This window comes from Vombatus ursinus, unplaced genomic scaffold (assembly GCF_900497805.2).
Source record: "Vombatus ursinus unplaced genomic scaffold, bare-nosed wombat genome assembly UNPS02014793.1, whole genome shotgun sequence".
Lineage (NCBI taxonomy): Eukaryota > Metazoa > Chordata > Mammalia > Diprotodontia > Vombatidae > Vombatus > Vombatus ursinus.
The window spans coordinates 16,308,459-16,334,518 of NW_020954571.1; the positions used below are offsets into that span (position 1 = coordinate 16,308,459).

The 26,060-nt window shown below is 41.1% G+C and overlaps 1 protein-coding gene across 8 annotated transcripts in view; it reads right to left on the bottom strand.

The window, feature by feature from the left end:
• NLRC5 (NLR family CARD domain containing 5) overlaps positions 1–26,060 on the bottom strand; it is a 100,354-nt gene that overhangs the window by 28,614 nt on the left and 45,680 nt on the right. For 7 of the 8 annotated variants that reach the window (XM_027869471.1, XM_027869474.1, XM_027869472.1 and 4 more), the window contains 13 exons: positions 22,928–22,996; positions 22,483–22,566; positions 20,764–20,847; positions 18,327–18,416; positions 14,278–14,343; positions 13,329–13,400; positions 12,035–12,109; positions 11,037–11,120; positions 8,757–8,846; positions 7,927–7,974; positions 6,654–6,740; positions 6,078–6,161; positions 1,796–1,879 (listed from right to left, as the gene is read on the bottom strand). In XM_027869471.1, coding sequence (XP_027725272.1) covers positions 1,796–1,879; positions 6,078–6,161; positions 6,654–6,740; positions 7,927–7,974; positions 8,757–8,846; positions 11,037–11,120; positions 12,035–12,109; positions 13,329–13,400; positions 14,278–14,343; positions 18,327–18,416; positions 20,764–20,847; positions 22,483–22,566; positions 22,928–22,996 — 1,017 coding nt within the window. The remainder of the gene's footprint in view (positions 1–1,795; positions 1,880–6,077; positions 6,162–6,653; positions 6,741–7,926; positions 7,975–8,756; positions 8,847–11,036; positions 11,121–12,034; positions 12,110–13,328; positions 13,401–14,277; positions 14,344–18,326; positions 18,417–20,763; positions 20,848–22,482; positions 22,567–22,927; positions 22,997–26,060) is intronic. The other variant, XM_027869473.1, reaches the window with a different exon arrangement.

Genomic DNA, 26,060 nt, shown 5'->3' on the forward strand with positions numbered 1-26,060 from the left:
AGCTCTTTATGTGGTGGAAAAGAATTGGAAATTGAGGGAATGCCCATCAATTGGGGAATGACTAAACAAGTTGTGATATATGAATGTAATCAAATACCATTATGCCATAAGAAATGATGAGCAGGTGGATTTCAGAAAAACCTGGAAAGACTTATATGAATTGATGCTGAGTGAAGTGAGCAGAACAGGAGAATATTGTGCATAGTAACAGGAATATTGTGTGATGATCAACTATGACTAACTTAGCTCATCTCAGCAATAGAATGATCCAAGATAATTCCAAAAGACTCACGATGGAAAATGCTATCCACATCCAACAAAAGAACTATGGAGTCTAAATGCAGATCGAAGTAGATATTTTCACTTTTTTTTTGTTTTTTGTTTTTGGTGTGGCTTTTCCCTTTTGTTATGTTTCTTCTTTCACAGCATGACTAGTGTGGAAATATTTTACATGATTACACATTTGAAAAAAAGAATTGTCATGAATACCAAGAGATAATGTATAATATTCTCTGAGCCTCAGTTTCCTCATCTACCAAATAAGGATAATTATTCTTGCATTACTTTCTAATGACAATCTACTATATCATTAGTTCCTACATCTAAAGGCAACCTTCTTATTTTATAAATGAAGAAACTCAGGCCAAGGGAGATTAGGTAGCTCACTGAAGGTTATACAGATGGTAATCACCAGAGACAGGATTTGAACTAGGTCCTTTAATTTCAGAGTCAAAGTTCTTATTATCCACTCACATTCTTTTGGCTGATTTCCCATTTGTGAAAAGGTCAACTAGGGTTAAGGGTATAGCCTGTGCTCACGGGATGGAGTGAAGCTAATTAGTCCACCCAGGGACAAAGAAAGTGTCCTTGACCTCTGGCCTGTTGAGTTAGCCAGACCTTCCCCTTTTCTGCCAGAGAGTATATTTGATTTAAAGGAGTTAGAAATGTGATAGCTCTTTAGGATTCTCAGAAAGAAAGACTCTATAGAAATCTAGAGGATTGTTATTATTTTTGTCATTATCATAATAGTTTAATTTCCTGTCATATTTTTCCAGATCAGCTGGCTTTTTTGGGGGATAGGTTCTATGCATATTTTTTCCTCTAACATTATGCCCATCTCTCCTCCCTGCAGAAAACATTTAAAATAAATCTTTCCATTTGAATAAATCCAATCTGAAATTGAAAACAGAGTTATAAATACAAATTAGGCCACTGCTCAGAAACACTTTCCTTGTACATGCCTGATTGTGACCTTTACTGCATTTGGAAGTCCCCATTCCCCAGGTCTTTTCTGTTCCAAGTACCACACTCTATATTTAATTTGGTTTCCCAATGACCTCAGAAATGATAGTGACAATGATACCTCACATTTGTACAGCCCTTTGTAAGTTCCAAAACCCTTTTACATTCATTTTCTCATTTGATTCCTCCCAACAACCTTGTGAAGGAAGCAGGACAAGGATAATCATCTATATTTTAAAGATAAGGAAATTTAGGCCCAGAAAGGGAAAATTATTTCCCCACAGTAATAAAGCAAGCAAGTGGTAGAACCAGAATGAAAATATAAGGTCCCTTAGTTCTACCTCTTGAAACTAGGATTTTTTTTGGGGGGGTGTTAAGTGACTTGCCCAAGGTCATACAGCTAGTAAATATCAAGTGTCTGAGGCCGCATTTGAACTCAGGTCCTCCTGACTCCAGGGCTGAAACTAGGAATTATTAAAGAGATGGTATGTCATATGTCTTTGCCCAGAAAGGTTCCATGGAATCAGTGAAAAGAAAGGTCTAAAAAACTTACAGTAACAAGTTCAGATTGTGAAGCTGGGATAAGTGGTCGAGTAGCATCTCAATGCTCTGATCATTCATGGTAACATGTGAGAATCTGTGGAGGGAAAAATTTAGCAGCAGTCACATTATGAAGACGACCAAAATGAAGGACTGTGTTTGACGCAAGAAGGCAAGGGAGGTGGCATGACTAGTGTATTGTTACACCTGGAGAACTCAGTTCAACATTTACCAAGTATTAACTGTCCTAGGTGCTGAAGATATAAAGATTAAAAATGGTCCTTGTCTTTGAGGAACTTGTATTACTCTGAGGACTCAACACACTCACACACACAAATATGATAATGTTAAACTGAGGAAAGAGAACATAAGCAACAAGAAGGAGAGGAGGAAAGGGGGATCAGGGAAAGCTTTATAGGGAGCCTAAGCCGACACTTGAAGCTTTATAGAGAGCCTAAGCTGATACCTAAGCTGACACTTGAAGGAAGACAAAGTTTCTGGAAGGAAGAGATGAAGGTATGGAGTATTCCAGACAAAGAGGACAGCTTTTGTGAATTCATACAAATGGGAGACAGAAAACAATCATCAGTTTAGTTTGACTGGAACACAGAGTTCATGAAGGAGACAGTATCAAATAAAACTGGAAAGATAGGTGGCAGCCAGATTGCAGAATGCCTTAAATTCTAGGCCGAGTGTGCATTTTGTCTGAGATGCACTGGCAATGGGATAGCCATCGAAGGTGTTTGCGCAGAGGGATGATATGGTCAGACCGTTTCTTGCCATAGGATAGATGATCTTAGCCACTAGGTGGAGGATGTAGAAAGGAAGTGAGATGAAAGATTCTCCCTCAGTCAGATGTGCTTAGCTCCTATTTGATCCTTTCCAGAGGTCTCTTTGAGAACTTCTACAGGCCTTCAGTTACCCTAATTTGAATCTCAGTATCAGAAATCACAGAATATTAGAGTTGGAAGGGATCTCACAGGCCCTCCAGTCTAACCTGTCACTAAACAAGAATCCCCTCTATCCTCCCTTCAACAAGTAATCATACAACATGTACTTGAAGACCTCCAAGGAAGGGAACTCACTACTTCCCAAGACAGCCTAATCCACCTTTGAATAGACCTAACTGATAAGAAGTTTTCCTTTACAATGAACCTAAATTTCTCTCTCTGCAACTTTACACCTCACTACAGCAAATCTTCATCATTTGAGGGTGGTTTTGATTTTTCTTTTTTGAAAGGGAAAAAAGTCAATGAGGGCCATGTCTGGTGAATAAAGTAAGGCACCCAAGAAGGTAAAGTTCTTGGCTGAAAAATTAAGTGGGATGATAAACACATTAGCTTTGTCTAATTCATCAGCTGCTTCTGAAGACTTTAGTCAAGGCATTTAACCTCTTAGGACTTCAGAAGACCCTGCAAGGACCCTTCCAGCTGCAAATCTGTGATCCTAAGAAGACAATTTTCAATGAGGGGTTCCCAGACTGCTCTGAGAAATGAACACTTTTAGGATAAATATTGAAACTTTCAAGGAAATCACTGTGAAGGACAGCACTTATGTGTATTCAAAACAAACCAATCAACCAAGACTGTTCTTTTAAGGAGCATAAGGGGTAAATATAAGACAGTTAGGGAATTGGGCCTTGAGGAAGAATCTATGGCCTGCAGAGAGTGTTTATCAACAATCTAAATTCAAAAGGAAATAAGATTCCAGGAACCTAATTTGCAAAATGTGAATGGAGATATACTGCCAAGAAAAGCCATGGCTAAATTCCAGAGTGGCCTGAGTGTGATGAAGAAAGTAGCCACTCAGAATATGCCTATGTGCCAGGCAGGTCAGGCCACCACTACCACCTTGACCACTATCTTTTCTCAAACAGTGATAGAGGTAGCCCAGGACCCTGAACCCAAGAGCCTTGGTAACATCAATGCTTTCAACTTCTGAGATGTGGCCTAGCAATTGCTCCTGCAGGTGGAACAGTCACATCTGTTGAAGACCCAGAATAGAAAGTTCTTGCCACCAAAATCTTTGGCACTGTAAAATGGTTCAACATCAGAAGTTGATACAGATAGATAGATAGATAGATAGATAGATAGATAGATAGATAGATAGATAGAGATATTTTAGCTATATCTCCAGTGGAAATGACATTAGAGAAGAGTCATTATTATATGCCTTGCTGTTCCTCCCAAGGGCCATGGGACCTATCCAACTGACTTGCAACTGAACCCCTGCATAAGAGTAGTCTTCCCCCATTAGAATGTGAATTCCTTGAGAGCAGGGACTGCTTTACTTTTTTATTCATATTCCCAGAACTTAGCCCAGTGCTTTGCATATAGTAAGTGCTTAATAAATGTTATGTACTTATTTATTTATTTATATGAAGCAGGGAGACAGAAAGAGACCAATCTAAGGTAGAAAAGTTTCTCTTTCCCATACCTTCTCTTTAGTGGACAGAATAATTACTTTTGGAGTAATTATTATGATGAGACAGATTAATTGGTGGCCAGGGCAAAGACCATGGCTCTCCAACCTCCAAGCTTGTGGGGTAATCAGCACATGTCTGTTTTTATCTGAGTCTCTTTCAACAGGTGTTTTCGCAGACCAAAGAGGAAATTTTGTGTTATTGCTCAGTCATTTCAATGAAGTCTGACTCTTCTTGACCCCATTTGGAGTTTTCTTGGCAAAGATACTGAAGTGGTTTGCCATTTCCTTCTCCAGCTCATTTTACGTATGAGGAAACTGAGGCAAACAGGGTCAAATGACTTGTCCAAGGTCACACAGCTAGTAAGTGACTGAGAACAGATTTGAATTCATGAAGATGAGTCTTTCTGACTCTAGGTCCAGCACTCTATCCACTGTACCACCTAGCAGCTCAGTGTTTTACTCATACCATAACGGGAATCCTCACTGTAACAGCCTGGGTGGGGTTGCAGGTGTGTCTAGGGAATGGTAGTATGGCAGCTCTTTGTGCTTTGTGGTTTCCCTGAGAAGGTGCTTGGAGAAATCTTAGTTAAACAGGGTTCCTGGCCAGTGGATTACCTCTCTCTTTTCCTCTACTGCTGGGATAGGATCAGAGTGAAGAGGCTGGCCCAAAGCTAAATGTTCTCTGATCTGGTATAATCAGAGAGGCACCAAACAGCCCTCTCCTTGCCCAAAATTATCTTACCTGTTGACTTTTCATAGGACCTATAATTCCTCCCACTGTGTCCTATGGACTCTAGTTTTGAAGGCCTTTCTCAGAATGGAAATATGTTGCTTGGGAGGGGTAACCCATTAAATCTATTAACATTCTCTGACAAGATTGGCTTAGCAGGATCTTAAAGTAGAATCTATAGGACAAATTTTTCTTCATTGTGGAATGGGCCAGAGCATTGACCAAAGAGAATAGGCTCTAGGAGACATCACTGAGGGAAAGGGGGTGGGGAGGGCACAGTGTGGCCCCGGGTGGAAATGTTCAATGTTAGGACACTGGGCTCTCAGAAGTCCGCTAAAGACAAACATCATCTCTTTTGTACTTCTGCCATGGGTGACTTGTTCCTCACACGTGACATCTCCCTACCTTGGTGTTTTGTCTAGGCTGTCCCCCATTCCTTGACTTCCCCCTTCACCTTTGCTTCTTAGAATCCCTGATTTCCTTGAAGACTCACCTTAAGTACCAATCACCTTCTACATGAAGACTTCCAGACCTCCACAGCTGTTAGTGCCCTTCCTCCCAAGCTACTCTGTATGCATTTTGTATACTTCCTATATATACTTATTGAAATACATTTGTGTTTTCTCCCCTGTTAGATATAAGCTTCTTGAAGGCAATGACTTCATTTCTGTCTTTCTATCCCCAGCACTTATAACATGCCTAGCACATAACCTGGAACATAAGAGGTGCTTTATTGATGTTTGCTAGTTGATTGATTTGTTTGGTCCTGTGTGGATGGCTTCCCACAAGTTAGCACTCCCAGCAAACCTTTTGTTGGTGGGAAGACAATATGATCACTCACAGCATCTTCCAAGAGGAGGAAAGGCTGAGTCAAGCAAAGCCTGAAAGGGGCTGGACCATCATTCATCCAAGCATCCCTTCTCAGCATAAGATTTTGAATTAGGAGGCTTAGAGAAAGTGGTTAGAGGGATTGTGTTGGCCATGATGTCTGTAGGATAGTGTTAAATCCATTGCAGTTCAGCAGCTACTTCCTTGGCCCCCCAAAACCTGTGGGACTAGCCAAGTGGCAAGACCACTTTGCACCACCAGGAGAATGGCAGGATAAAGTGAACCTGAGGAAGGCATTTATTCTTTTACTCACTTGATCTCCAGCAGTCCTTGGCACATCTTCAGAATCCGGAGCAGTTTTTTTAAGTTTGGGGGGTCCATTTGACACTCTCTGAGACTGAAGTGAGAACAGCAGAATCAGGGCCTGAAGTGGTTCCAGCTGTTGTCCCAGCTACTCTCTGTTGCTTCATTTCACTGCTGTGCTCACCCTGACAGGCTCCTCCCATTGGGTGCATTTTGTTACTTTGCAAACATTTCTCTTTCAAACCCACCCCCCAAAATTTCCTATCTTCTGGAAAGACCTCTACTTATCATGGGTTCATCAATTTAGAAATGAAAAGGATCTTGGAGACCATCAAATCCACCCCAATAAGGAAACAGGCTGACAGGTTAAGTGACTTTTCCAGGATCACAGAGCTAATCAACATCTGAGGTAGGATTTGAACCCAGGTCTCCCTGACTCTAAGTCCAGCATTCCATCCATTGTGTCACATAACTGCCTTTTCAGGTCTACTGAGCAAAGCTGCACTTGGAGTATAAGAGGTTTCTGGGCCCCCTTTGAGTCTCTTTCAACAAAGGGAGAAGCTGGGGAGAGGGAGAAAGTCTGTACCAAAAGCTCTTGGGGAAGTGTGCATCCCACTCTAGGGATTCCTGCTGAGTCTTCCGCTTTGCCCATTGTCCACAGGTACTTTGTTCCCTTGGAGAGAGGAAAACACTTTATAAGAAACCCTGTCTAGTTACTAGCCAACTACGTAAGAACTATAGTATGTCAGAGCTAGAACGTGGACATGGAATGTTAGAGCTGGAAGGGACCCCAGAGTCATCTAGTTCAATCTGCTCATTTTACAGGTGGGCAAACAGGGGTTCAGACATGGGAAGAGACTTGCTCAAGGTCATTCAGCTAGGCAGTATAGGGACAGAGCCAGCAGTTGTCCTCTCACATCTGGCCAGTCCCTACAGCCCCTGGGAGGGCAATCAGCAGCAGCTCCTTTCTCTGTACCAGCCAAGACTTTTGGTGTCTGCATCATTTCCCCGTGCTAGAGTTGCCCCATGGCCAATCCCCTATCTTTTCTGGATTTCTGAAGGTCTACATCTGGCCTTACATAGACCCATTCCTAGAAAAGAGGTAGCTCTGTTTCCCCAGATCTCAATGCCATTTCCCATTCTTGGACATGTATCTGTGTCAAACTCTGGGCATATCAGGCAAGTACAATAAACACTTTTTTGTATAGTGTGTGCCAAGAGAATTGGGATATGTTCATTCCTCAGATATTCTGGCAAAGAGTTGTAGCTGGCTTCAGGTGGGTTTACTTTTTATTTTAAAGTATCCTTGCACTCCCTCCCTAAGTCTTCTAAAGCAAACAAAAGTTACTATTTGCAGTTTGCAGCAAAGATAATGAAGTTTTTCAGTGACCTCATTGCTCTCTGCTTCTGACATGCTAGAAGAAGTTATAATCAGAATGTGAATGGGTAATGAACTTATACATGTTAATCACCACTGTTTGGCAAAGTCCCATGAGACAGAAACCTAACTGTTCTCCTCCCAGGCACTATAGCCCTCCTTCCCCCAGCAGAAGAGTACATAAAGATACTCTGACAATTCCAGGTTGTGGTGAACTCTGGCAGCATTCATGATTACTTTACTGGACATCAGCCATGTTAGAATTTCAGAAATGTCTGCTTTTAGGCATCTCAGTTGACAAAATTTCTTACTACCTGTGCTAGCAGAGTGGGCACCATGGGCCAATCTATTGATCCAGTGTGTGTGTGTGCGTGTGTGTGTGTGTGTGTGTGTGTGTGTGTGTGTGAGAGAGAGAGAGAGAGAGAGAGAGAGAGAATGTCTGCCTGGGGGTGGAGTCAGTGGTGATGACCTTTCCTCTTACCTGGCTCTCCCAATGCATCTCACAGAGATGGACTGTTGTCTTCCCAAGCTAGAATTCAATTAAAGTAAACATTACTTAAGTACCCACTGTGTGCAAAGCACTGTACTTGGCATCGGGAGAAATGTTAAGTTTAGATAAGACTTCATCTTTGCATTTTGTGGAGTTGGGTGGCAGGTATAAAACATGTGACATATCAACTTAAAACTATAATACAAAATAGAACCTAAGAATAGAAAAGAGACACACAAACAAAAACAGATGGAGAAGAGGGGCTCTTGGAAAGGCCAGAGAACTCTTCCCCTCAGACAGCTAAAAATTGTCCCCTAAAAATGGAAGTAGGACAGCAATTACACTTTGTAATTTATATTTGGTTGATAGTTAGGGAAAACCAAAACAATGTAAACTCTGGAATCTAGAAATGGAAGGGATCTTTTGATGAAACTGAGACCAAGTGGGCGAAGTGACATGACCAAGGTCACACAGGAAGGTGTGACACTGTGTCACACTGAAATGAGAATCCAGGTCCTCTGGTTACATTATACCATGCCATTTTCTCTACTTTTTAGTGACCAAACTATCATATACATTAAGATGGTGCCCATCACCCTGCTAATACCCTTTACTAAATATGAACCAAATCTCCATTTTTTCACATGAATAGTGTGCATCCAGGCATAGAAAATCCACAAAATGAATAAGTGAGAATTGATCAAATTCTGTCCTGTATGATATCTGCGGAATTTGAATTCCTCTGCTGTCCTCCTAGGATTACCTTCATCAAAAGATCCCAAATACAGGGGATCTGGGAGGAGACAGAGAGCCAAACTCACCTGATGTCTACCTCATGGATCCACTCCAGGTCAGAGAAAGTTGACGCTAAGCAGAACACAGCTTTCAAGGATGCTCTATTCTCATTCAAGCTGAAGAAATATGGGAAGGGGACCATTAAATCAGGCCTGCCCATGACCAAAAGGCACATTGTTGGTATATTTCAGAGCAAGACTTTTTTAGAGGTTAGAGGAAAAAACCTCATTGACTGTCAGAGTAAAAAGGGCCTTTGAAATCATTTAGACCAACTGACTTATTTCCTTGTTGCTTCTTTAAAATAAAAAGTTTTGCTAACATCTTTATTTTTTGATATCACAGCCATTTAGAGATAGATATATGACTTCTCCCCTTCACTCAATAAGCTCTTCATTGAAAGAGAGAAAAAAATTAAGCAAAACCACCTAACCCAGTGACAGTATCTAGCATGGTAGGTGGCATTCTGTACTTGCAGTCAAGCAACTCTCTATTGAAAGGATGAAGGTGACTTTCCTGATCTGTTCTCTAGGACCAGTTTTAAAGATGGCCAAACTGCAGACCAAAGAAGTGGAGTAACTTGTCTACCATCACGAAGTAAGTCGGTAGTAGAGCCATATAAAAGAATCCAGATTTCTAGACTACCAGAACAGTGCTTTTTCCATTACATCAAAATGCTTCTTCTGAGGAATTCTCCCTCCCCATTGCCATTTTCATACCTGGTAACTTCTCACAGGTAGTGAGAACTTCCCTCATCACAAGACAGTTCCTCACACAAGCCATTGCATCTCTAGATTCCAGGCATTTTCACTGGTTACTCTCCATGTCTGGAATATTCTCCCTCTTCATCTCTGCCCCTGTCTTTTCTGGCTTCCTTCAAGTCCTAGCTAAAATTTCACCTTTGGTAAGAAGCCTTTTCCTTGTCCCCCTTAAATACTGATGTCACCCCCCTATTGATTACTCCTGATTCATCCTATATCTATCTTGTTCGAACAGTTTTTTGTACGTTGTCTTCCTCATTAAACTGGGAGCTCCCTGAAAGCAGACACTGCATGTTTTTTGCTTTTCTTTGAATCCTCAGTGCTTAGCATGGTGTGTGGCACACAGTAAGTGCTTAATAAATGTTTATTGACTGATTGTCGGGATTTAACAGCAAGAAAGAACCTTCTCCAGAGAGGAAGCCACTCATATCTCTAAGCATTCTTCCATTTTAAATCAATGAGCCCAAGATCCACTATAACCCAGCACCTTATTATAGAGATTTAGCCACTGTATCCAATCACATCAACCAACTGAAGCTGGTTAGACTGGTTGGACATCAATGTTAGCCCAGTCTCTTTGACCCTTCAATGGATCCAAGACGTCATCACTGCGTAACTCCCTCTGCTGAAGCAGACTGAAACCCGACCACATCCTTTGCTGTGTCTCTCTATGTTTTCTCATAAAACCTTCATAGACTAATACTATAATTATATATAATATACCTAATATAGATTAATGTACATTGTAGTGGAAGATGAAAATAGTATAAATCAACAATATAGTAAAAGGCAGAATGATGTAGTAGGTAGAGGTCCAGCCATAGAGTCAAGAAGACTAGAGTTTAGCTTGCATCTGATACACATACTAGCTGTGTGACCCTAGCTTGACTGTAGCTAAATACTTAGCCTCTCAGTGACCCCGCCCCCCCGGAAATGCTTTAACACTATTAATTACAAATGGGTTGCTGATTTGCATTGATGGAGAGAGTTTCTATACTGAGAATAATTCTATATTCCACCGAAATCACAAGTTGGGATCCCTTTCTCTTTTTCTCCCCCTTTATCTCTTCCTCTTCTCCTTTCTATATCTATATATCTACAAATCCATATCTATCTATCTATCTATCTATGGAGGAAGAAGCAATAGATCATATTCAAATATGCTTTACAGTTATAAAGTTTTTTATATATATTAATCTCATTTAGTCCACACAAAAACCCTGGAAGGCAGGCTGTACAAGTATTATTATCCCCACTTGACAAATGAGAAAATGGAGGTTTAGCAAAGTAACTTGTTCAAGATCACACAGTTAATAAGATAACAGACCCAAAATCAGGTCTCTTAATTATAAGGCTTTATCTGTGACTTAAAGCAAAGAATGACAGAGAGGCTTCCTAAGGGGATTCAACGCCACCCCTTATGGATTCTGAGCAGAGAAGTCTGCTGCAAAGCCAGAATCTGAACTCAAGATAGCTTAGCTCCCTGCCTCATGCTGCAGCAAAACATTCCCAACCCACCAAGTACTACAATCTAGCCCCATCACTTACATCAGGAACTGCAGGGATCTCAGGCCAGGGAGGAGGTGAGTCAGTTTCTCAATGCCTTTGTTGCCCAAATGGTTATTGGATAAGCTGGGAGGAGATGGGTAAATCAAAAGGAAAGGTTTTTTTTTTTTTTCTGAATAAAGACTTTTATACGGGAATAGAAGCAAAAGGGCAGGGAATTTCCCTTTGTCCCAGTTCCTAAAGCCCATCTCTAGGGAACATTGCTCATACTTAAATTCCATATCTTGCTAGGTTCAATGTTTCTTAAGTCTGGGTCTGAATCTTGAAAAGAAAACCTCAGTCTTCTGCCCACTTTTCTGCTTGGTTAGCCACTCTTGCCAATGGTCCATGGCCCATGGCCAACCCTTGCACAAGTAACACCACAGATATTAGGGAGATGATGCCAGTGACTGGGGAAGGAGAGTGGGGGAAAGGTGCTGAGAAAATGCTCATCATTTCCCCTTCCTGACTGGCAGAGGAGTTTATTAATAGCAATCCTTCACATCTGCCTAGCCCTTTTAACCCCCGAAAGCACATTCAGAAACATTATCTTATTTGGTCTTAGGAAGTAGCCAGAATTGGAATTATTATCTCCATTTAACAGTTGAAGAAACTGAGACTTCTTGAGGTTAAGTAACTTGTCTGATGTCACACTGGCTACTAGTGGCATAGTTGGATTTAGTGCCCAGGTTGTTCGATCTCTTATACTAAGACTATCCAGTTTTGGCAGTAGTCTGATAGGAGACTAAAGGGGACAGAGGCTTTGGCTCATCATGGATGGGGTAGCTGAGGCAAGATTTCATGGTATGTAGGGGGAGCCCCTCAGGCCCTGAGTAAGCTGCCTTAGGATTGGGTGACTTAAAAAAATCAGCAATCCATGAGAAAGAGAGCCCAAAGGTGCATGGTAGCTTCTGCTCCTCAACTTAGCAGGCCTGCCATTAGTGCTATGAATCTTCCTGGCCCTGGAGAGGTTGTGGCCTGGCACAGATAAACACACTCACTCAAGATGGCTGCAGCTGCCCAGCTCCCGACACAGCTTCTCAAGGTCCCTGGACTGAAAACCGCAGTGTCTCAGTCTGCACAGAACAGAGACAAAATCGCAGGTTTCTAACTCCCCACTTTAAGAGACAAAGGGGAAAGGGGTGAAGCAATAGAGAGAGATCAAGAGAAAGATATAACGAGGGACACCGATATTCAGAGAGAGGTAGTCATAGAGAAAAATAATGAAAGAGAAACAAGGAGACAAGGAAATGAACCAGGGAGACAGGCACAGAGGACCTTAGTTTTTTTGAGGGAGGGAACTATCCCTAGTTTCTTTCTCTCTCCCAGCTTCCCCCCCTTCTATTAAAAAAGAAAAAGAAAACACAAAACCTTTAAATATGAATAGTCCAGCAAAACTAAGTCCCAAAGCACAGAAGGTCCAGGGGCAGAGCCAAGAGCTCCGGGACAAGGGAGGATGGATTCCAACTCTGTCCCTTGGGGCTCTGGTTTCCTCACAGCAAACAGGAAGGCAATCCCCACCCCCATATCTCTCTCTTCCACCAAAAGCAGTAGCAATGCTCTCCAGCCCTTCAGACCCATACATGGTAGCAATGAACTGAACTGGTTCCATGTTCTGGGAAAGAAAACTGTAGAATGAATGATGGAATTTTAGGCATCTCTGGTTATCTCCCTGTAGCCTCTCTCACAGTTTATTCCTCCAACCCCTTCTCTTTTTGACAAGCAAAGGGATGCAACCCTAACTTGACTATGACTTGAAAGACAATAGTGAGTTATGTCTAACCAGAGAAGTGGTCATATTTCTTTAGTTACTTCACTCTGAACAAAATGTGTGCCCCATGGCCGAGGTCAGGAGCTTCATATCTACTGTGCGGATTTCCAATATTTCTCTTTAAAAACTGAGAAGTCAGGAAAACCACTCGCCTTACAGCTGCTGAGGTCTATGGATGAAATAAGGGGCCATCCCTCTAAGGTTACCCAGAGTGACTGGGGAGGGAGCACCTATAGAGGGCAGCAAAGGTTGTGTTTGGCCTGGAAACTCAGAGCAGAACCTTGCTCTGCAGACCATTTCAGAGTTAGAGCAGATAGCACCCATGGCTTGGGCCCCAGACATAACTGGGAGTTTGACCTGAGTGGCAGCCCTGCTGGAGGGATGTGTCTGCTGCCACTGCCATTTCTCAGTGAAATTTTAAAGAGGAACTGGATTTCTCTTCTGGCCAGTGACCCACCTGCCCCCTAGATTTGTTAAAACAAGGATAAATGATTAGAAACATCACATCCATCCGAAAGTCCTACCTGATCACCCTGGCAGAAGGGGACGGCGGTTCAGGGCTGTTGCTGGACAGCTGAGTATTTGAAACTGTAGCTCTAAAAGGACACACACAGAAAATGAGCTACACAAACTCTTCAGCCTGGAATTCGAGGCCCTCCATGAGCCAGTTCCAAACTTCCTTTCCAGGCTTACCTCCTACTATTTCCCTACACATATTACATGCCTCATCCAAATTGGGGTCTTTCCTGTTCTCCAAACACACAAAGGATCTTTGCAGAGAAGATACTCTTTCTTCTTTTAGGAATCTCTGGTCATCTCCCTGTAGCCTCTCTCACAGTTTATTCCTCCAACCCCTTCTCTTTTTGACAAGCAAAGGGATGCAACCCTAACTTGACTATGACTTGAAAGACAATAGTGAGTTATGTCTAACCAGAGAAGTGGTTATATTTCTTTAGTTACTTCACTCTGAACAAAATGTGTGCCCCATTGCCAAGGTCAGGAGCTTCATATCTACTGTGCGGATTTCCAATATTTCTCTTTAAAAGCTGAGAAGTCAGGAAAACCACTCGCCTTACAGCTGCTGAGGGCTATGGGTGAAAGGATATGGCCAAGGCTGAAGATGATTTTAGACGCCTAGAAGGGCAACAGCACCCAGTCTCACTTGCTGAGCCCCCTGTCATAGGGGGAGAACTCTGCTCTAGTAGTGAAGTAGCCCTGAATGATACAAAGGTAGACAAGCATGAATACACGTACATACACACACACTTGCACATACACACACAAGCACATGCACACACACACCCCTACACCCACACCCACACACCCCTTAGAAGGCACCCTCTGATGCCATATGCCCTGTTCCAGGGATGGAAACAGGAACAGAGACAGACAACTAGAGTGCACTCAAAAACAAATAAACAAACAAAAAAGGAACAGCAGCAGTCAGATCCTGAAACAACATTTGGGCCATACCTGGGCTGGGCTTCATCGTTCTCCTGATCCCCAGCAAATCTAAAGATGGCAGTTTTGTTCTTCAGGCTGCAAAAGAAAGGGAAGCAGATGAATGAGGGGATAGGAGACCCACTCAGTCACTGCCTTTCATAAAGCCTCAAGATTGGCAGGGACCTGGAAGGATTATCTTAAGTCATCTCCCCGACTCCATCCAGGACTGCTAGTTTGCTTACAACAATCTAGGATTCTTTTTTTTTTAAACTAAATTTAATTTTTTTGTTGCATTTTAAGTTTTGAACTGTTTCCCTCCCTCCTAACCCTGCACTAGAGAAGGCCACCATTTCACACACACACACACACACGTGTGCGTAAAAACAACATACAGTAAAAACTAAATGTTATAATATTATAATGACCAAGCTTAGCACCAAAGAAGACATACAAAAAGACATTTTCCCCTGCTTCATTACTAAGGTAGGCAATTATAAGTTTGGCATATTACATTATAAAAACAATCTTTTCTAACATGTTGGTTAGTTCTGCTAGGCTTTTTTATTTTTTGCTATAAGGGATAGCTCTCAGAGGAACTGATACAGTGGAAAATATGGATGATATGAAAACAAGAGACATCAATAATATGTATTTTTAAAAATAAATAAAAATTTAAAAAGATCTCTCGTGTATTTAGGCATTTCCTTTGGTTTAGTCCTCAGAAGTTGAGTTTCCCACTCTCCTCTGTATCCCAACCTTTTATGGATTACATCTTCTCAGCTATTGGTCTCTCTATCCTAACTATAAATAGTCACTGTTCATGGTCTGAAACAAGTTTTGACAAAATGGATTGTCTCTCTCTACAACCAATGAGCTTCTAAAAAACCAGATTTTTACAAATACAATCCTACTCTGAATGCCCAAGAGGAGCTGCGAAACATCATGTTCTAATTTATCTACTGCGTGAATTTAGATTTTCAAACACTTCATTGCATCTGCTTAAAGCAGGTTCTGTGTAGAAAGCTATGTGCTAAGAATAATGTGGGACCAGGTAGGATTTATACCAGGAATGCAGGGCTGGTTCAATATAAGGAAAACTATCAGCATAATCCATCATATCAACACCAAAACTAACAGAAACCACATGATCATCTCAATAGATGCAGAAAAAGCTTTTGACAAAATACAACTCCCATTCCTATTAAAAACACTAGAGAGTATAGGTATAAATGGAATCTTCCTTAAAATAATAAACACCATCTATCTAAAACCTTCAGCAAGCACAATATGTAATGGGGACAAGTTAGAAGCATTTCCAATAAGATTGGGGGTGAAACAAGGATGTCCATTATCACCACTATTATTCAACATCATACTGGAAACAGCTTTAGCAATAAGAGAAGAAAAAGACATTGAAGGCATTAGAATAGGCAAAGAAGAAACAAAGCTATCACTCTTTGCAGATGACATGATGTTATACTTAGAGAATCCCAGAGAATCAAGTGAAAAACTACTTGAAATAAAAAACAACTTTAGCAAAGTTGCTGGCTATAAAATAAACCCACATAAATCATCAGCATTTCTATATATTACCAACAAAGCCCAACAGCAAGAGATAGAAAGAGAAATTCCATTTAAACTTGCTGCAGACATTATAAAATATTTAGGAGTCTACCTCCCGAAACAAACCCAGGAACTCTATGAACACAATTACAAAACACTTTTCACGCAAATAAAATCAGATCTAAATAACTGGAAAAACATCAGTTGCTCATGGGTAGGCCGAGCTAATATAATAAAAACGACAATTCTACCTAAGCTAATTTACTTATTCAGTGCCATACCAATCAAACCACCAAAAAATTATTTTATAGAGTTAGAAAAAAATAATAACAAGATTCATTTGGAAGAACAAAAGGTTCAGAATATCAAGAGAACTAATGAAAAGAAATGCAGGGGAAGGTGGCCTAGCCATTCCAGATTTTAAATTGTATTATAAAGCAGCAATCATCAAAACTGCTTGGTACTGGCTAAGAAATAGAGTGGTGGATCAGTGGAATAGGTTAAGTATGCAAGACACAGTAGTCAATGACTATAGTAATATATTATTTGATAAACCCAAAGACCCCAGCTTCTGGGATAAGAACCCACTCTTTGAAAAAAACTGCTGGGAAAACTGGAAAAGAGTATGGCAGAAACTAGGCATAGACCAAAATCTCACACCATATACCAAAATAAAGTCAAAATGGGTACATGATTTAGATATAAAGGCTGATACTATAAGCAAACTGAGAGAGCAAGGAATAGTTTACCTGTCAGATCTATGGAGAACAGAAGAATTCATGACCAAACAGGAGATAGAGAATATTATGAAAAGCAAAATAGATAATTTTGATTACATTAAATTGAAAAGTTTTTGCACAAACAAAGCCAATGCAACTAAGATTAGAAGGAAGGTAGAAAACTGGAAAAGAATTTTTACAACCAGTCTCTCTGATAAGGGCCTCATTTCTAAAATATATAGAGAATTACGGCAAATTTATAAGAATACAAGCCATTCCCCAATTGATAAGTGATCAAAGGATATGAACAGACAGTTCTCAGATGAAGAAATTAAAGCTATCTATAGTCACATGAAAAAATGCTCTAAATCACTATTGATTAGAGAAATGCAAATCAAAACAACTCTGAGGTACCACATCACACCTATCAGAATGGCCAACATGACAAAACAGGAAAATGATAAATGTTGAAGAGGATGTGGTAAAATTGGAACACTAATGCATTGTTGGTGGAGTTGTGAAATGATCCAACCATTTTGGAGAGCAATTTGGAACTATGCCCAAAGGGCTATAAAAATGTGCATACCCTTTGACCCAGCAATACCACTTCTAGGGCCATATCCCAAAGAGATCACACAAATGGGAAAAGGACTTACGTGTACAGAAATATTCATAGCAGCTCTTTTTGTGGTGGCAAAGAATTGGAAATAGAGACGATGCCCATCAATTGGGGAATGGCTGAGCAAGTTGTGGTATGTGAATGTGATGGAATACTATTGTGCTATAAGAAATGATGAACAGGCTGACTTCAGAAAAACCAGGAAAGACTTGTATCGTCTGATGCTGAGTAAAGTGAGCAGAATCAGGAGAACATTGTACACAATAACAGCCACATTGTGTGATGACTAATATTGATAAACTTAACCCTTCCTGGCAATACAAGGATCTAAGACATCTCCAGAGGCCTTGTGATGGAAAATGCTATCCACACCCAAAGAACTATAGAAGCCGAATTGTTATTTTTTTCTCTTCTGCTGAGTTTTGTTTCCTCTTTCTGAGGGTTCCTCCTATTGGTTTTAATTTCTACTTACAACATCACTAATTTGAAAATATGTTTAATATGAATGTAAATGTATAGCCTATATCAGATTGTGCACCGTCTTGGGGAGGGTGATGGGGAGGAAGGGGGAGAAAAATTTTAAACTCAAAAGCATGTGGAAGTGATTATTGATAAATCAAAATAAATTAATAAAAAAATTTTTTTAAATTAAAAAAAAAAGAATAATGTGGGGCTTGTCCTGACACCAACAAGCTGTCCCAAACAAATCCATGTGGGGCCCAGAGCCTGAGGAAGAAGAAGCCGAGCAGAAAAACAAAGACGACAGATGTGAAGTGAGAGGACCCGGATCACAGAGCTCGAGCTGGAAGAAGACTTAGAGGCTGCCTCATCTACCCCTGCCCTCATTATACAGATGAGGAAAATAAAGCTCAGAGTGGTTCAGTGGTCTGCCAAAGGTCACCTGGGTAACCAGTAACAAGTCCATTCTTTTCTGCTGGACCACACTGGCTTTGGGTTAGCTCCAGGCTTTCATACTTGCTGCCTATGTGGCCTTGGACAAATTTCCTCACCACTAAAATTCAAGGAGAGTAGCTGGATGAGATCATCTCTAAGGAACATTTTAACCATACTGGATGGGGCTGTCTGGTAGACCTGACCCTGACCTGAAAAAAGAGACTCCCGACCATTGGGTGGGATGGGGAGGGCTGGAGTAGTCTCCCCCAGTGGGCCCACATTACCTGATATCTAGCTCCACCACATTCTTGCAGGCATTGGCTGAAGTCAGCAAGCAATATATACTAGACTGGGATAGCTCATTGTCACTGATGCTGCAAAAGAGAACACAGAAATGATCATCGGCCCTTCTGCTGAAAGCACCTCTCAATTTACAGAGGCACAAGTCAAGCTGGCCCAAGGAGATCATGGGCTCTTGTTAGGTAAACCTTATGGCACTTTCTCTGGAAGTCCCCATTTGGCCAAGGGTTCCTAAATGTTCTGGGCCAGCCCTCCTTCCCAACTCTAATCCGTATCTGTGTTTACAGCCACCTAACAGAAAACGCTCCAGATTGGATTGTAAGCTCCTTGAAGGCAGGACCTGTGGCTCATTTTCCTTTGTATCACTGTACTACAGAAAGTCCTGTAGCAGGTGCTTAGAAAAATCACAGAATCGGAGTTTCAAGAGACCTCAGAAGCCCTCAAGTTCAATCTGCACCTGAGCAGTAATCCCTGTTACAGTGGATGGTTATCTAGCCTTCTCCTGAAGATCTCCAGTGGGAAACCCATTACCTCCTGAGGCAGCTCATTGTCCTTTTGAATAACCCTAATTGTTAGGAATTTACACGCACACAGGCACAATTTACACATGCATACACACATATACACATGGATATATTTACACACAAACATACATCTATGTGTACATATACACACACATGCAGATGCATGTATATTTCTACACACATACATACACATATCATCTATCAAGCTTGAATCTATTTCTCTGCAAATTCTGTCCACTGCTTCTACTTCTTTTGTCTGGGACCAAACAAACCAAATCTAATTAATCCCTCTTCAACAGAGTCCATTCCAGTACTTGCGGTCAGTTATTATGATCCCCTCTAAACTTTCTCTTCTTCAGGCTAACTGCCTCCAATTCCTTTGACTGAACTTCTTATGGGATAGTCTTCAGTCCCCTCAACACCCATCTCTGGATGTGGTCTAGTTTTCTTGGTGTTGTCTTGAATGGGGTCCCCAACTCCAGATCCAGTCTGACCAGGGCAGAGGAGGTTGGGATGACTGCTCCTCTCATTCTGGATGCTATGTCTCTGTCTCTGTCTCTCTCTCTTTTTGTAAGGCAATCAGGGTTAAGTGACTTACCCAGGATCACACAGCTAGCAAGTGCCAAGTGTTTGAGGCCACTCAGGTCCTCCTGACTCCAGGGCCAGTGCTCAATCCACTGAGCCACCTAGCTGCCCCTGCTATGTTTCTCTTAATTTAGGTTTGGATGCCAGGAGTTTTTTAACTGTCATTTCACCCTATTGACTCCTATTAAGCCTGCAGTTCGATGCAGTTCAGATCTTCTTTATCAGAATTGTAGTTTAGCTACACCTCTCTCATCTTGAACGTTTGTTCACTGAATGAATGAATGATGAGGGGGCTTGGGTAGAGATAGCAAAAACCAGAGCTAGTATACGTACACACACACACACACACACACACACACATACACATATATTACTATATTTGCAAAGTACTATACAAATATTATCTCATTTGATCCTCACGATAACTCTGAGCTATAGGTGTTATTATTCTCATTTTGCAGATGAAGAAATTGAGGCAGGTAGAGGTTAAGTGACTTGTCTCAGGTCACATGGCTGGTAAGTGTCTAAGGTTAGATTGGAACTCAATATGGAGACAGTCTAGTGTAGTAGAAAGAGCACTGGACTACGAGGTAAGATTATTGGATTCTAGCCTCAGCTTGATTGTCAAATCTAGGTGATCTTAAAATTTCTTTTCTTTTTTAAAACTATAAACTGGACAAACATTGGCAAACATGAATGTTTCTTCACACACACAAAGAATAGAAAAAGAGGACTTCATAGGAAACTATTCATCTCCACCATGCTCCAATTGTTTTTTTTAAATACTTCAAATTTAATGTATTAGTTCCAACCCTGCCCTGCTTGGCTACGTCCCCTTCTGAACTTCCTTCTGCTCTCTTCTGTGCATTTTGAAAGAGATTCTTTAAAGCTGTTTTTTTTTCTTTTTTTTTTCTGGCATCAATATCTCTTAGACTTCCATGCCTTCCCTCAACTACTCTTGCTCCCAACAAAAGCCCTTCCTTGTAACCCTTAGGAAAGATATTTTCCTTCTCTACGCCTCATTTTCCTCTTCTAAAAATGGAAGACTATATGATTTCTAATGGACCTTTTAGCTGTGACCCTAATCTAGGCTTGTCCATAGTTTTTCTGATGACTTTTAAGGTTATTTCAATGCCTGATGGCAGCTCTAACAAAAGGTAGGTTGAGGCAACAAGCAAAGAACAGACATTGCGAATTACATTTTTTAATTGTACACTCTGCTCCTGACCAAGGCACATTGCAAGTTGCATGGTTCACTGCCATATTCTCAGCATTTTCTGCTCCCCATAACAGAATTTGGCCTGAGACCTACTTAAACTGTTTGGCGATCTGTAAATCAGGCAAGGTCTCTGCTAGCTCCCGGCAGCCTTCATCTTCCAGCTGGTTTCCTGACAAACTGAGACACAGATAAGCGAGAAATGGTTAGTGCTTCCAACCTAGGGAAGGCTGAGGGACTTAGAACCATATGTTCACCTACCCTGTAGCCACAACCTCTCTATCTGTCCCAGAAGCCCCAAGTAGAGGGAGGAAGATCTACTCTCCACCTGGAACAGATGGGCTAAGTAGCACCCAGGCTCTGTCTGATCACTGAAGAATTCTTCTCCCTCTCTCCATGCCCTATTCTAAAAAGGAAAGCAAGAATTTGGGCCAGAGCTAAATTATCCAGAAAGGAATTCTCTCTTTTGCCCCTAAACTGTACTTTCCCTGAGAAAAGAATGGGAGTCATGTCAGTGGTTGATCTAAACTCTACCCTCCTGACATTACATGGGACTCCACCAGTCCCAAAGAACCACTCCTAGTGGCCTATAACTCTCTCCCCCTCCCCTTCCCCTCCCCCAACCTTCTCCAAAACACCAAACAGCTTGGGAATCTGTCTAGTTTTTGAGTGGGAGATTGTTCCACCTTGACTCAGGGAGAATGCTGATAAAGTGGAGGGTGAGACTAGGGTGCTGTAGGCTGGAAAAGTAGGTAGAACTGCATTCTGCTCCTTCTTCCTCCCCCTCCCCTTCCCCTTCTCCTTCTCCCCTAGCTGAGAAATGTGCCTAATTTACCACTAATCTAAATCTCCAGATTCTTAGGTAAGATATTTTCAGGTAGCTGGGAACCAAGGTACCACCCAACACACATCACCTGCTCGGACACAGTTGTTTGCTCACCCTATCCCCTGATCTGGAACAAAAACAGGGGCCCTGGAGCAACCGTGTCACTATAGCCACCCATCTCATGTCACTCTCTAGTCCAGAGGTTCCCAAAGTGGGTGAGAGTAGCCTCAGGGTGCAATTGGAGGATATTGAATAAAAATAAGGGGGTGGTGGAAGCATAAGGAAAGAAAAGAAGATAAGAAAATTTTGAAAAACTGTTCACACATGTTTCATCTGTTGCCTAATAGAGTTAAAGTCATAATGATTACATTATTTTCCAAACAAACACACAAAATGCAAGTTATAACCAATCAGTGGTCAAGTCCACCTATAGGTCTTAACAAGCAAGTGTTGGCAGGCAAGCATGTTGTGAATTGTTAGGAAGTCCAGCATGCACTGGCAGGAATGTATGCATGTAATGACTTGTTTACAATAGGATATTATACAGTTACATGACAGTACTGCATCAGCAAAATTTCAATGCAGGAAAACCCCACAAATTTACAATAAATTATTAAATTTAAGATGTATCATTTTTTTAAAAACATTTTATATTTTTTTGAAATGATGCAAATTTCCCAAAAAGATTAAAGGGTTAAAGAAAGTAGATTTCCAGGGGGGCACTGAGTAATTTTTTTAAAAGTAGGGTGGTGGGTCAAATAAGTTTTGGAACCTCTGCTCTAGTCTATAGTACAATCTATAATGCAGAATGGATACCTGAGGCCCTTCAAACCTGGGGATCCCAGGACAGCTACCGCCTTTGCCATTATGGCAATCCATTTCTGCCTCTTCTCAGCCTTCGGGTCTCTGCCTCCAACTTCCCAACCTCACTCAGCCATTTGGGGCCCATGGGACTGGAGCAAGAACCAGAGCTGGGGGGTTGTACTCACTCTACTTCTTCCAGGCAGGGCCTGTGCTTGAGCATCTTAGCTATCTCCTTAGCATGGTGGACAGCAAGGTTGCATTTCTGAAGCCTGGCAATTTGGGGGGAGAGGTGAGGAAGGAAAGGGAGATAGACTGGTTAAGTGTCCCACCAAGCCAGGTAGAGGTGATGTACTCCTTTTCTGAGCCAAAACAAGCAACATAAGAACTGGTTCCTCACTACTCACACCTTACTGATTCTGCACAGCATTGTGCAGGACACCCTCCAATCTAAACACCATTCCTACATGACTCCTCCCAGGGGTACCACCCTTCCCCTGTTCAGGAGATCATTTACAAAGACTTTGTGCTAAGGTATGGAAGCACTGATGTCTGCCTTTGTAAAAGGAATGAACATACCGATGAAATCACTGATACCTGAATTATCAATATTTTCAACTTTACCCTTCTTACCTGAATGTTAGTTTTCTGGCCTGAGTCATAATTTTCTTTAGGGGCTCATTTTTCTTCACATTCTGGGATCTACAGAAAATAAACACAGAATGCTAAAGCACAAACACCTTTAAATACTGTCTAGAGACCAGAAAGCATTAAACAAAATAGTCCAGATCTGGACCCCAACCAGCCAACTTGCCAGGATATCAGGCACAAATAACCACAGTCATTTTAAAGCTTACATTGCTGACCAAGGGGGAAAGTTAAAACAGTTAAGTCTAATAAAGATAGTGGTTAGGAGCTACAGGCCTCTACCTTCAGAAGGTGGCTGAAATGGATTTTCTAAGTACAGCAATAGTAATACTGCTGTTAATGTTACCAATAATAACTGTTTACATTTACATAATTAATTATTATAAAGATGATGCTTAGTATTAAATTTGAAATAAAGAAGCTAACTCATTCTGAAAGAAAGCTCACATCTAGGAAAAGTTTCTTTGAAGATTCTATAATGTATTTGGAGTAATTATGCAGTGAATAGCAGTTACCTGTTCTAATCTTTCAAGGGAAATGAGACAGAATAGCACTGGGGATGAAGGAAGTAGAAACCATCAGTATAATATCGTGTTTTTAGCTGGCAGTGAAAAACTCCAGCTAAAGATTTAGAGCTGTCAGGGTCTGTAGAGATCATCTGTTGAGACTGTAATATGTTAAAATGTGACTACTTAGTGAAGGGACTGATTTATAAAAAAACAAACAAATCAGAACCTATCCATCCAAATGAGTGTTGCCCCCTTTCAAGTATTTCCTTGGGGTGGCCTTGCATTTATCCTGACTGATCCTGCTCAAAATACTTCTTTGGGAACTGCTACATTCTATACATTTCTGTCATTTATAAATCTCCTCACCAGTAAGTTAGTGTACCTCTTTTAAGATCAGATTCGATTTTTATAAACAAGCCAAAAGTCACTCAGAGATAATGCAGGTGAAGTAGGTGATCGTGCTCATAAATATTATTAGGTGCAAAAACTGTTTTGATTGAATGGAAGGGTGGGGATGAGGTGGGACTGGATAGGGGCCAGGCAAAGGGGGAACTGTCAGAATGGAAAGTCAATCATGGATCCATTCAATCATTTTGCATTTGGCAGAATCTCTCAAATGTGTCAGAATTTCCAAATAATGAACCTGAGTGACTCTTAGACCTTATGGGATGAATCCTGCCCGAATAATGCCACAGATGCCAAGAAACAAATTTGTAATATCTTCATATGTGATTTTGACAAGCAAATTTCCTTGAGTCTTGAGATTCCAGGTTCAAATCTCAACTTTCCTCCTCACCGTCACTGTGACCCTAGGTAAATCATTTAATTTCTGTAAGCCTCAGTTTTCTTACTTGTAAAAGGAGGAAATTGAATCAGATGTTCTCTAACCCTGACAGCTCTAAATCTTTAGCTGGAGTTTTTCGCTGCCAACTGGAAACATGATATTATACTGATGGTTTTTATTTTCTTCATCCCCCATGCTATTCTGTCTCATTTCCCTTGAAAGATTAGAACAGGTAACTGCTATTCACTGCATAATTACTCAAAATACATTATAGAATCTTCAAAGAAACTTTTCCTAGATGTGAGCTTTCTTTCAGAATGAGTTAGCTTCTTTAATTCAAATTTAACACCAACCATCATCCTCATAATTAACTTCCTACTTAAAAAAACAACAACCATACCCTTGGCTTTTTCATCATCTTCACCACTCCCACAGGATTCATTGCTTCATGCATGATCACAGTCAATTTCTCCACCTGCTTTCACCCTTTTGTGTCAGTTAGAAACAATCTCATTTTTGACACAACAGCATCAGCCCCACAAGCTTCTGTCAACATGTTCAGCACCTCACTTTTCTGACCTCATATCACAGAAACCTTGTCATTACTTCTCTGCCCTCAATTACAGTCAATCATACACCTCCAGAGGAGACCACACAACCACGGTTAGACAAGGCAAACCACAAGTTTATGTTGGCTGAGCTCAATTGGCCAGTACAAATCTTCTGCCCTCTCCCTGTTGGCAGAGGACCGTGTGCCTTCTACTTTATTGAGAAAACTGAGGTCCTTCCTTATAAGCTCCTTCTTAATAAAGGCATATTTCCTTCCTTTCCCCTTCACTCAAGGATGACCACCTTGGAATGTACAGTTTTACTACGGTCACTTCATGTAGTCAATAGAAGATTATTGGGTATCAGACTCTTGTGTTAGGAAGATTTAGAAGGTCCCTGCCCTCAAGGAACTTATAGTAAAGTAGGAAGTGAAACAAGTGTGCCACTAATTATGAGATGTGATATATACCAGAAGAACAACAAATGAAAAAAAAAAAAAAGGCTTGCAAGTTGAAATGCACTGCAAATCTTTCTCTGGTTCTCATAAATTCCCCTTCACAAAAAGTCCCATCAGAAGTGGAAGAGAAGTAATCTCATACATTTCTCTTATTTCTGAAGTGACAAAATAGAGTCAAGGAAGTTAAATAGTGGAACTAACACACCCCACAGCTCCTCGGGAGCAGCCTCAGGGGCTCCCCAGCTCATTGCAGAACTAAGATTTCTTCCATGTTTGTTCTTTCAATAGCTTCAGGTTTTCCAAATGGATTTAGCTTTACAATCTTTCCTCACCCAAGGTTTTATCACAGCTCACATCCAATTCCTAGGTATAATCACCCTTTGTTAATTTAGAATAGTTAGAGAAAGACAGCCTGAATTAGTGAAAAATTTGAATCAGAATGTTTTTCAAAGAAATGCACTTTTATTACTTTTCAGCCTAGACTAGTTTGAAACACGCACTTACCAGCCAACAGTTTTATCAAGGAGAGGTACTGTTAGTTGCTTTAATGAAATATATAAGGGGCACTTGTAATTAACGCATTAGTTAAAACAGGCTACAGATTCTCCTTAATCTGGTTCAACCCTCTCATTTTACAGTTGAGGAAACTGAGGTGCAGAGGTGAAGTGAATTCTCTAGGGTCACATGGGGGGATAGCACAGCCAGGATTTGAATCTGGGTCTTCTGACCTTAGATCCACTGCCCTTCCATATACCACAAAACTATTTTGCATGGTTTTCCCAAAGTACACAGACTGCCTCTTTGAGACTAATTGCAGCC